Genomic DNA, 12,476 nt, shown 5'->3' with positions numbered 1-12,476 from the left:
AGTGACATCAGGACTTTTTAAGGTGTGCCTGGAATCGAATGCACCAATCCCGATGAGCCAGTCATTAGCCTGCAGGAGCCAATCAGCACCTTACCTGGACACAAACACTTCCAAAACAAAAGATAGAAAAGAAAACGAGAGACAATTGGTTAATAACAATTGGTTGTAACATTGGATACAAGGTAATTTGTGACGTCATAAACACCAGCGATTTCAAACCGAGTTTTTGAGATTTTCTTTGGTTCACTGCAGTTTTACAGAATTGATTAAAACCATTGCTGATACTTACTGAGGTTTGTGCCACTGTTTTTCCTCCAAGATGATGTAACTTCCCGGAGGGTTATGTCAGTGAGCAAAGGAGGGATATTCCTGTAGATGAAGTCATTTGGGACAGGATCAAACAGTATGAACAAAACAGTATGTGACAAAATATGTAGCTTATGTCTGAATTCCCAGTAGGCTATTCAGAAAAGTACGCAAATAGACTGCGATGAAATGTACTACTTTCCTATCCCATGAGGCCACGGGAGAGAATTTGTGAACGGCAGTGAAGCGACATATCTGACGGTGGGAGGCCACCTGACGATGACAACATGGCCAATGTAGTAGATCCGGATTACATTCATAATACAAAGATTCATACTATATAGTACGTACTTTTTTTGTTCAAAATAAGTACCTCCTCAAGAGAGTATGTGATTTCGGATGCAGACGTTTTGTGTTTGAAACATTTTGATAAAAAAAAAATAAAAAAAACAGACATTTCTAAATAAATGGCAAATTTTTCATAATCAAGAATGTTTTTGTCCAATATAGTAAGAATGTTTCTCAAAATTAACTTGAACTGAATATGCACCAGTGCTTCCACATACCAGTGTGACCATTCATTCAGCTGGTTGGTCAATCACAGAAACATTTATTCTGTTCTTTGCATTCTCTCTCTCTCTCTCTCTCTCTCTCTCTCTCTCTCTCTCTCTCTCTCTCTCTCTCTCTCTCTCTCTCTCTCTCTCTCGCTCTCTGAATCCACAATTTGGCTATAAATGTATTTGCCTGCTGTGTACAGTCTCCTTGAAGTTCGTCCATCTAAAACTGATCTATTGTGTGTCTGTCTGTCCCCATGTCCAGGTGACAGCACAGACCCCTCACCTCAATGTACTGCCATCCTCTTCTCCAGCGTGTTCCCTTTGACCGACAGAGTTTCACAACACTTCTCAGCTGCTCCTCACCCCATAAACACCCACACACAAATAACTGTAGGCTCAAGGTCACTCCGAGGAACAGGAACTTAAACATATATCATCTGACAATATATATATATATATGTTCCAGTATTTACATAATGTCTTGATCAAAGCGGATAAATATATCCACACATATGTTGCAAGGGTCATCCTGAAACACTTCTATCTAGTTTACTTCGCTCAGGGTCAAAGGTCACCCATTCATACACGTCATTTTAACAGCAGCTCATGACCGAATGGGGTAAGAGGCTGTGTTTGTCCGATTGGCAAACAGAGTGGAGAGAAAGAGAATGAGATTCCTATAAAAACGGAGAGATGAAAGAGAAAGGTTATCTCTTCTCTCACTCATTGATCTGTGTGCACGGCCCAGAGCCTCGGCCCTCACACACACCACTTTACACACATCAGAGTTAACACTGCAAAAAATGCTTTTCGTACTTAGTATTTTTGTCTTGTTTCCAGTCCAAATATCTAAAAATTCTTACATCAAGATGCATTTACTAGATGAGTAAAACTACCTAAGATATTTAGTCTTGTTTTCTGGGGAAATAAATCAAAATTAAGTGAGTTTTTGCTTTAAAAAAAGCGCAATTATCTGCCAATGGGGTAAGAAAAATAATCTTAATTCAAACAGAAACAAGATTATTTTTCTTACCCCATTGGCAGATAATTTAGCTTGTTTTAAGCAAAAACTCATTTAATTTTGATTTATTTCCCCAGAAAACAAGACTTAATATCTTATGTAATTTTACTCTTCTAATAAATGCATCTTGATTTAAGAATTTTTAGATATTTGGACCGGAAACAAGACAAAAATACTAAGTAAGAAAAGCATTTTTTGCAGTGAACCCCCAAAAATATATATAATAATAAAATAAAACCTGCTCACAGAAGTACATATTTGCTTTAAAAAAAGTAATGCCTTTACTAAAAAAAGTAAAAATGTAAGTAAAGACATTTTCACCACTTCTCAGATGGTGAAAATGCATTTGAATGTGTGTGAAGTTTCAGACAATTTTTTCAGACATTTTTTTGAAAAGTCCGTCACAGTCAGTCTAATGATTGCACCCTGAAGAAAAGGTCAGATGTAAAAAAAAAGATTTTGGGAAAGTGAATTTAGTCTTAAATATAGCTATGTAAATAAAATATAAAGTAATTATTTTTTTTCTAGCTGTGATTTATTAGTCCCATAGAGGGCTAAATTATTTTGGAAGTGGTAAAGCAAAGTAAATATTATGAAAGGTAATCAAGATACTTTATAGACTTGTTTTGTAATATGATATCTGTACTAGACAGGAATGAGCTGTAGTAAGGGTTACGGCTTTGTAAAAACTATAGTGTTCTTAGAGCGCCCTCTCCAGGCCAATATATGTAAGCTGAAATAAAATTAAATATTTAAATTACATGATAATCATAAACATAAAAAAACCTCTTAAAAACGTTTTCTTGGCAACTAACTGAAATAAAATTATTAAAGTAGTCAAATTACTAAAAACTAAATTATAAAAACAAACCAAAGCTAAATAGAAATATAAAAAAAAATGTAGAAAATTATGTCATCATTTACTAACTAATGTTGTTTCAAACCCTGCATGACTTTTTTCTTCTGTGGAACACAAGACAACATTGCCATACAGGTTTGGAAACGGTGAGTAAATTTGAACAGAATATAAATTTTTTGGGGAGAACGTATACTTTTAAAAGCCTTAATTATGAATTTTTGTTGGGTAAAAATAAAAACATAACCCTCTTTTTTGGTATAAAAAAGACAAACACATTACACATTTATACAAATATTTTATTGTATGACACAGTATAGAATAGGGGCATCACTGAAATCCTTTGACACTGAAAAAATATATATTTCCATACATTTCAATCAACCTCTGTATTAATCAACATATTCCAAAGCAAGAGCCGTTAATACTTCATGGACACATCAATGCACAGAGCTACAGCGGGTGTGCGAGATCAGTGACATTGTGTGGGCTCACATCCGTGACTCTTCACACACGAATTCATGTAAGGCACAATTTAAACACAGCTAGCTATTTACTTAGTGGAACAATTTGATCAATTCTACAGAAAAAGGTCAACTGCGGGGAAGGTTTCGTAAAAGCAAGTACTGTAGATTGCATAGTCAAGTATTATCAGTGTAAAATTATTTAAAAAAAAAAACTAAAATCATGAGCAACAAATCCACTGTGTAAAGGGGACATGTGCCGGTTATTTGGTCTGGTATCTGAGGCATTAAGACAAAATAAACTCAAGACATAAAGCAGAATCTATAGGCAATAAGATTCTGTTCAAATTAAAGATAGCACAAGAGGGAACATGCTTACTTCAGACACAGACTCTAAATTCTGGACGAGTTTGTCATAGATGTGGTAGGAATCAAGTCAGGTCAGTTCGCTGATGAGTTCAAGTCAATAGAGTGAGAAAATGAGGAGTCAAAGAACAAGATGTGATGAGCTTGAATTTCTGACAAGATCATTTTTAAAGGCAACAGAGGTGACTTACTATAGTGCACTTGGACATACTGTATGATCAACATATGCTTATTTTGATTAGAGCTACAAACAGATACAGAAGGGACCGTGTATATTGGACCTGCAATGAGATCGACCGGACACTCTTAATTGAAGATTTCACTGCGATTCCATAGAAGAATCATTTTGGCAGCTCAAAGCACCTTTTGGTGAACAGTTCTTAAAATAACCCTGGTTTTCTTAAAGAGCATTTTAATAATCTAAAGAACCCTTTTACACTATTAAAAAAAAATGTGCAGAAAGGTGGATGTTAAAGGATCTTCATAGAACAATTTATGCCAAGAACCTTTATTTTTAAGAGTGTAGTGTATTTTCATAGGAAGTTAAATGGCATCATGGGAAAACTGAGATTGTGTCCGAAAACGCCCCCTATACCCTTAAATAGGGCACTATATGAGGGGACGGCCATTTGTAGTGGTGTCCGAAACCATAGTGGACGTTATCGAGTGCACTCATTCGATCCAAAATTGCACCGCATTAACGAGTGACCACATCAGGAACACGTGGATTCCACACGTACCAGATGTGGGCCGGATATACTGATGTCTGGGGATTCCTTTTTAATTGATTATTAAATTGTTTAAGGTTTATACATGCTAGTTTCCATGATAGTTCAAAATAAATCTTTTCATTACTTCTGGAGCTGCCAGTTTGCTTACGTTTCAAATGATCATTAAACAGCCAGCACAAGCTATGCAAAAGCGGCGGCCCTTCCGGTGCACTCAGTGTCCGAATTCACTCAATCGTATTCATTCACTCCTTCAAGTGGACTATATTAGTGGACTAATGTAGGGTATAGTGAATAAGTGTATAGGGGGCGATTTCAAACACAGCTTGAGACTTAAACTGGGCCATTACATAATAGTAATGACAACATTTCTGCACCAAAAGGAAAGTGGAAACATACACACATAAACAAACATACACACTGAAACATGGCGAGTTTCAGTCGAAAGGCCACATGCTGATGCTGCACACAAAGAAAAAAAGAAAAAAAAACAGTGCAGAATATTACAGTTTATGTGCCATGAAGGTCTTTTGCAGTGGTTAACAAAGAAATCAATGTAGAAAGGAAAGGCCCCTTGGTGCTTAAACTCTCATCGCATACGTTTTCATAAATAATTAAGTATAACAAAACCAATGGCATTTACCTGAAGAGATTATGGTGGCAGAGTGTTAACTAAATAGAGCACTATATTTACAACAAAGCTTGATCTTTGCCTTTCCTACATCATACAAAGAGGGTGCTGACAAACTTACTGACAGTAGGAAAATATAATTATTCTATAATGTTAGTGTTGGCTTGATTATACATTTTTAGAGAGAAATAAACAAGATAGGCTATCTGCATCTGATATTGTTGAGTGGCATGATAAATAAGAAGGCTTGGACGGAATAGCATATGGATTCGTTGAAGATGGTTACCTGCTTACTAATACATATACTCAGTGCAAGTGTAAACAGGTGTCATTCATTAGACACAATGGAACATTGTTAGTTAAGCGCTCTGTGTGAAGCAAATGTGCCAGGAGATCTTGAGGTTCCATTGCTATAAACGTTGAGACGGGTATTTTTCTATATGTGTTCTTGAAGTTTTTGTTTTTTTTCTATGGCTTTTCATAGAAGTAGCACCATACGTTCGTCGTTTGTTCGTAAATCTGGAAGATAAAGAGCAGATGCAATGCTGAGGCTGGTCTATACCCTCTTCATGCACACTTGACACCTGCTGATGTGAGTTCGTAGATTCCCGGCTTTTAGTGTTGTAGGGACAGGTTTCCTGTAACCACAATAAAAACAGATATTTAACAGGAGAACAGGAAAATACATATTTTCATGTTTTATTAGTAGTATTGTTAGAATCTACAGTGATAAAAGAGCAGTTGACCAATTGTTGGAAGAGTGGAAACCATGGAAGTTTCTGCCGTGGAATAAAATATTAATATTAATAATAATAATAATAATAAAAGTTAAAGTCACTATTTCTTACAATTCCTATATATATATATATATATATTATTATATATTATATATATGTATATTTTTTTTTACATCTGGCAATTCAGACTTTCTCATAACTGAGTTTATAACACAATTCTGACTTTTCCGTGCAATTTATATATTTTTGAATTGATATCTCACAATTTTGAGATAATATCTTGCAATTTGGCCTTTCCTTTTAAGAATTGGAAGTTTTTGAATCGCGCAACTTGGCCTTTTTTTCTTATAAAAGCAGTTTATATAATTCAATACAAACTTTTTTTTCTAATAACTGCAAGTTTCTAACATACAATTCTGCATTTTTTTTTCTTTTCTAAGTGTATATGTCACAATTGTCAGTTATAATCTTGCATGTGGCCTTTGTTAGAATTTCTTAGAATCTCGCAATTTGTCATTTTTTTCTCAGAAAAGCAGGTTTATACTTACAATTCTGACCTTTTTTATTTTATTTATTCACTTATTTATTATTAACTTTATATAATTGCCTGCCTGATGCATCTACATAATTTCCGAAATTGGCAAAAAATATCGATAATAAATCCTGAATTCTAATATGAAATATTCACAATTAAAAAATGTTTGTATTCCATTGTGGAAACAGGAAAGTGTATGTTGTTCTGAAATTTGTAATCTAATATAGTAATATTCCAAAACTGCATATATAACGATTATTTAATTAATTTATTAAATTGTCTATTAAATGAATCATACAAAATTATAAAATTCGATAAATGTTGTTTGAATATTTATTTAATTATATGCTACACTTCATCTTTGTACCATCAGTAGATGTAATACCTAAGTAATACTAATGACCACGATATATGTAATAAGTAATTATTTTCTGAAACAATGTTTTAATTGCATATTGTTATTGTAATTAATTACAGTACCATGCAATGTAAGGTAATGTGTGGATACATTCTAAAAAAACAAAATGTATTAGTTGTTAAGCTTAAAATTAAATTAAAATGTATTTGTGCTTCTAATTTTTTAAGTTGACCTAGTTATTGGTTATGTTAGACATTGGTTCTATTTATTAAGATATAAATACAATACAAAGGCACTAAAATTATAAAGAAAGTATTGTGCCCTCTTGTGGTTAGAGAGAGGTTTTACTTTAGGTTTGAAATTCACCATGGGTGTGGCATATACAGCATAAATATGTCAAATAATTAAAGAAACAGCTTCTTATATATTCTGTGTGAAGTTGAAGGAAAAAAATGGTGCATCCATTGAAAGGGTAGGAAACTTCATGAGAGTTCAGCCAGTTGTCAAAGAATATAAAGTGTGTAAAAGCTTACGTAAACATATCGCTGTCCTCAATGGTGGCTAACCAGAAGCTGTAGGAATTAGCATAGTAGTTGCAGGTGCCGCGACCATGACACTCGATGAAGGGAGCCGAACGAAATTCTTCCAGACAAGAGCCAGGAGAGGCCAGAGCCTGACCGGAGCCCTCAGAGCCAGCACTGGTGTGCTATCACACAGACAAACAGAGTGAGACCTTAACTGACCATTCACAAGTACACATTCTCACTGAATCGTCCTTGGGAATTATGAAAGTAAACAGATTTAGCTTCCTCTCAGTACTTAACCAGGTGACTTAAATAGCTATGTTTGGAAAGTATAAATCATTGGGGTGATGTTGTATGGTAGTGATATATGATGCAACCCTAAAAATAAAAATAAAAAATAAAAAAATTATCCCCACCATGACGAAAGAGTATCCGATCCAGAGAGAATCCCAACCGCGAGGGCAGATTGGGATCTGGATGGTCTGGCTGTGCACTGCTATCACCATAGCAGGAGCCTCACAAACTGCACATCTGTCACAGGAAAACAGACAAGCACATGAGTAGGAAGAGGAATTCTTACTCATAGAAATAGCAAATGTTTCATAAAAGTTTACAAACCTGCTGATGAAGGGTTTGATGCTCTGACCGGTAACAGGGGCCATGCTCATTGGCATGGGCTCGGGAGAGGTGAGCCAGTAAGAATAGTCATTACGAGATGCAAAATTACATACGTTGTTGATGTTGCAGAAGAGGAAAGGCATTGGGCTGAACTTCCTTAGGCAGCTACCAGCTGTACCTATAGGATAAAGAGAGCAGGAATGTCACGGACATTGATTTATATTCCATAAAATCTACTCTACCAGTCAAAAGTTTGGAATATTTTTATTTTTATTTTTTTTACGTTTTTGAAAGAAGTCTCTTCTGCTCACCAAGGCTGCATTTACTTGATCAGAAATTCAGTAAAACAGTAATATTGTGAAATATTATTACAATTAAAAATAATTTCTATAATCTGAATATATTTTAAAATGAAATGTATTCCTGTGATGCAAAGCTGCATTTTCAGCATCATTACTCCGGTCTTCTGTGCCACATGATCCTTCAGAAATCATTCTAATGAGCTGATTTGCTGCTCAATTATTATCAACTATTATTGGTGTCTAATTATTATGAATGGTTCTTATAATCAACGTTAAAAGTTATTGCTGAAAAAAAAATGTTTGTGGAAACCATGATACGGTTTTGATGGATAGAAAGTTCAAAAGAACCGTATTTATTTGAAATATAAATATATTGTAACATTACAAATGCCTTTACTGTCACTTTTGATTAATGTAAAGCATCCTTGCTGAGTAAAGTATTAACTAATTAATTAGTATTATTATATACTTTTTTTCCTTACCCCAAACTTTTGAATGGTATTGCCTCAAGGTTGCCACAAAAATATCAAACAGCAACTGTTTTCAACTTTAATAATAATAGTGTTGCTATAATAATAGTGTGATTACTGTGCTGACCTAGGTCTTGCCCATGTGATCTCTCGTTGCCCTGGACATAAAGCAGCGAATATCCTTCGTAAATCGGTGTTGTTCCATCAGGACATTGTGGAACATCAACAGTCTGACTGTGGCGGGTTACAAGGAAGCCATGGTCCATTGAGGAAGGGCCAGGAGGGCCGATGTGACCTGGGATACCATCAGGCCCTGAGGGCCCAGGGTGCCCTCTGGGGCCTACAGAAAAGAGAATTTAGGGAAAAAAATATGGATCAGTGAGCATAAGCGATCTTATGAATGAAAGTTTTGCTGAAATTTCCAGAACTTTCCTCCAGTTCTTCTGCCTGGGACTGGTAATGTCGGTTAACATAATTGGAGTATCTGTGCACCTACCAGAAGGTCCAGTCTGTCCAGGCTCTCCTTTGGCTCCAGGATGTCCATCATAGCCAGGTGTCCCATCAGATCCTTTTAAACCCTGAGGTCCCATCACACCTAGGAGAGTGGTTTTGTGTTAAGTGATGTCAACTTTTTTCATAGACTTGTAAGTCTAGATAGTTGAAAGACTCACCGTGTTGTCCTTTCGATCCAGGGAAGCCTTGGATTCCAACTAGACCTTGGGGACCCTGTGGTCCTTGAAGACCAGGTTCTCCCTTTACAAATGTGTGTGGCCCAGGGGGTCCTGGGGGGCCTTCGATACCTTAAATCAAAATATTAAAAGCAGAAATTCAGTAAAACTAACAGAATATAGAGCATTCAGACCTAAATTGTCATTTTATTATAGATGCTTCATCACATATTCAGGTGTTTCAAATAGGGATTTGTGGAAGCAATTTGAATCTGTAATCATGTTAAGCATCAGAACACATATGAATGATATTTTCAAGATCATACAACATTAATATTAAATTACACTATATTTTATATTATATAATTATATATCAATCATATCAATCAAATTAAATATAATATTAGATATACAATTAAAAATGTGTATCTGAATAAACATGGATAGACACTAATGATACAATTTAATGGAAATCTTAGTTCAAGTTTTGTTCATACCTTTGAGACCTGGGAATCCTCTATCACCTCCATCACCCTTAGAGCCAAACACTCCTAACTCACCCTTTATACCTGGAATGAAAGTCACTCAATCTACAATCTCAGTCAAGCATTGCTTTATATAAATATGAAGGATGACACAAAGGACAAATACATTGCACTTCATCATTCTGTTAAGTCAAATTTCATCTTAAATCTTACCAGGGAAACCAGGAACACCCTGTTGTCCCATCTCACCCTTTTGTCCATTATAGCCAGGCAATCCAGGCTCACCCTACAGAGCACAACTGTATTAAATTATACCCTATCATTTTTAAAGGCACATGTTTTATTTTAGAAGATGTGACCTTTATAAACTCACATGACCACCAATGAAACCTTTGTCTCCTTTATACCCTTGAGAGCCTTGTGGGCCAGTGAGGCCAACATCTCCCTTATCTCCTTTAGATCCAACATTGCCTGGAAAACCAGGTTGGCCTGGAACACCAGTCGCACCTGTGGTAAAAAATGTACTGGGTGTAAGATGATGCAGGCCACATTCACCGTCATGCTTTATAATGCAGTTCAATACAGTTCAGTTATTAACAAGAGTAACAACTGCATTTCCCTATAATCCTAGTGAAACCCATAAACTGTTAGACTACTAACAAGAAAATGATTGAGACTGTTTAGGGTTCACCTTGTTCTCCTGGCTGCCCCTGAGGTCCCTTGTCCCCTTTAGGACCCTCCATGGCTGCTCCTGTAAGTCCTCTCTCTCCAGGTCGACCTAGTTCCCCTGAGAATCCTTGCACACCTTTATCACCTTTGGTTCCAGGAATACCTGGACTCCCAGGAATGCCAGGAAGACCAGGGTTGCCTTTGTCACCTGTGTGGAGACAAGGAGAAGTATTAATGTTTCGTTTTATTTTCACTAAAATATCATAAAATTATTAATTGGAAGGAAAATGTATTCATTTTCAGTAGAACTCTTAGTCCTCCATTAATGACAACCGAATCATTGAGGATGTGTGATTCTAACCTTTGCTGCCATCCTCTCCGCGGGCTCCTGGCAGTCCTTTCCCAGGTACACCTGAAGAAACAGAACAACTGTTTGTCTCTAGATCATCGGGTCACATTTGTGTAAGAAAACTGCGTAGAAATGTTTCAACAGACAAAACATGATTCATCAACTTTTAAAATTGTATTGTAAATTTATGATACACATAGGAAGAGCTGAGATGGCACTTTCACAAAAATCACTTACTCTGGGGGGCCTTATAAATGTGTTAAGATTAAATTTTATTCATAGATATATTATAAATAATATACAAAGTGTAAGAAAAGGTGAGATTCCTCTACATACAAAAATGCATGCACCTATGTAAGTGTTGTCTGTATAAAAGGTGTTTAATAAAAGGTGTTTAAACTGGTTTTGAGGATGGCACACATGGCATTGCTCGAGGATCTTGCTGCGCACGCTCTGAGACGATAGCGCATCTTTAGAGCGCGTCACATGTTTGCTGTGATGAAAGGTTGTGCGGAAAGCCCTAATATATACGGAGATGGTTTGGGCATGTTTTATGCAAATAACTAACCTCAGTCACTCTTTTACAAGACTCAAAATTCATTAATTGTCATGAGAAGTTCTCCTGTGCATATAAATACGAAAAATCTACGCAATTATCAGTGAATGAAACCCATTGTCCAATAGGAGTCCAAGATGTGTATGTTACTCTGAAGCAGGACTTCCCTTTTTAAAATACCTTTCACCTTTAGAGCTACACAATCTTACCGGGTACTCCTCTCTCTCCAGTGGATCCAGGAATTCCATCTACCCCGGCTTCACCTTTGTCCCCATATTGACCTGGAGGACCCTGCAGACCAGGTTCACCTAATCAAAAAAAAAAAAAAAAAGATCTCATTAGGATTTTCACCACCAAATGTATGCGTCACATTTGAAGCTGGCTGTACAGTAACTTTATGCACATTTATTGTGTCTTTCTCAGAAGGGTTCTACCTTGGATAGAAACTTTTTGAATGTGTCTAGCAACATTGAATGGGTGTCTTATTAAACAGATCTCAGGTGTATTTCAGTTTGACTTACCTGGACGTCCTGCTGACCCAGGATCTCCTGGGGAACCCGGCAAACCACTGACACCTTTCTCACCTGGCTTCCCTGGACTGCCTGCTCATGAATGAAAGACACATTCTATTGTAGTATTGTCCAAATGTGTTAATAACACATTAAGTGTAATGTGTAAAATGTAAGTGTAATATGCATTGATCATTGGAATGATCTTGCCTTGGTAACCAATTAATCCTGTGTCTCCTTTAGTTCCTTGAGATCCAGGACTCCCTGGGATACCCATTGTACCCTTTTGTCCCTTCTCTCCATGGTCACCAGGGAAACCAGGGGCTCCTAGATTTCCCTGTAAGTATGAGATGCATCAAAGGAAGATATTTATTAGCATTGTTAATGTGCAAATTTACACTTATGTATACTCATAGTATGAGTCTCATACAAAAGCACAAACCTTCTCTCCAGGGGGACCGGGGATTCCTATTGCTATTGGACCAGGATCTCCTCTATCTCCTTTGGAGCCATCATCACCCTTAAATCCCTGGTGTCCCGGTAACCCGCCAACACCTTTATAACCTTTTTGCCCAGTTGAACCTAAAGAACCACAAAATGCTCATTAAGAAAGTCAAACGGCTTAAACAACAGTACCAAGACAGTGGAACAGCCATGGTCCAACACCTGCCTGTAGACAAAGACTAAGAACCTTTTTAATACGTAATGGCCTATTATCTATGAAAAGTCAATGATGTGATGCTTATTTTTGTCCTATTGATGTTAGT

General features: G+C 36.4%; 1 protein-coding gene across 1 annotated transcript in view; it reads right to left on the bottom strand.

Annotated features, from left to right (window-relative positions):
* Window positions 1–3,018: 3,018 nt before the first annotated feature.
* Window positions 3,019–12,476, bottom strand: part of col4a1 (collagen, type IV, alpha 1) — a 61,003-nt gene continuing 51,545 nt past the window's right edge. Inside the window, exons 37-52 of the mRNA XM_079617761.1 lie at window positions 12,152–12,291; window positions 11,920–12,046; window positions 11,722–11,802; window positions 11,410–11,508; window positions 10,657–10,707; window positions 10,318–10,503; window positions 10,000–10,133; window positions 9,840–9,912; window positions 9,639–9,710; window positions 9,145–9,273; window positions 8,970–9,068; window positions 8,601–8,813; window positions 7,702–7,879; window positions 7,500–7,614; window positions 7,093–7,265; window positions 3,019–5,567 (exon numbers count right to left, since the gene is read on the bottom strand). Of these exons, the coding sequence (XP_079473887.1) occupies window positions 5,486–5,567; window positions 7,093–7,265; window positions 7,500–7,614; window positions 7,702–7,879; window positions 8,601–8,813; window positions 8,970–9,068; window positions 9,145–9,273; window positions 9,639–9,710; window positions 9,840–9,912; window positions 10,000–10,133; window positions 10,318–10,503; window positions 10,657–10,707; window positions 11,410–11,508; window positions 11,722–11,802; window positions 11,920–12,046; window positions 12,152–12,291 (1,952 nt within the window). The 3' untranslated portion in view covers window positions 3,019–5,485. The remainder of the gene's footprint in view (window positions 5,568–7,092; window positions 7,266–7,499; window positions 7,615–7,701; window positions 7,880–8,600; window positions 8,814–8,969; window positions 9,069–9,144; window positions 9,274–9,638; window positions 9,711–9,839; window positions 9,913–9,999; window positions 10,134–10,317; window positions 10,504–10,656; window positions 10,708–11,409; window positions 11,509–11,721; window positions 11,803–11,919; window positions 12,047–12,151; window positions 12,292–12,476) is intronic.

The sequence above is a fragment of the Phoxinus phoxinus genome (genome assembly GCF_949152265.1).
Source record: "Phoxinus phoxinus genome assembly, chromosome: 7".
Lineage (NCBI taxonomy): Eukaryota > Metazoa > Chordata > Actinopteri > Cypriniformes > Leuciscidae > Phoxinus > Phoxinus phoxinus.
This window is presented reverse-complemented; position numbering and strand designations above follow the sequence as displayed.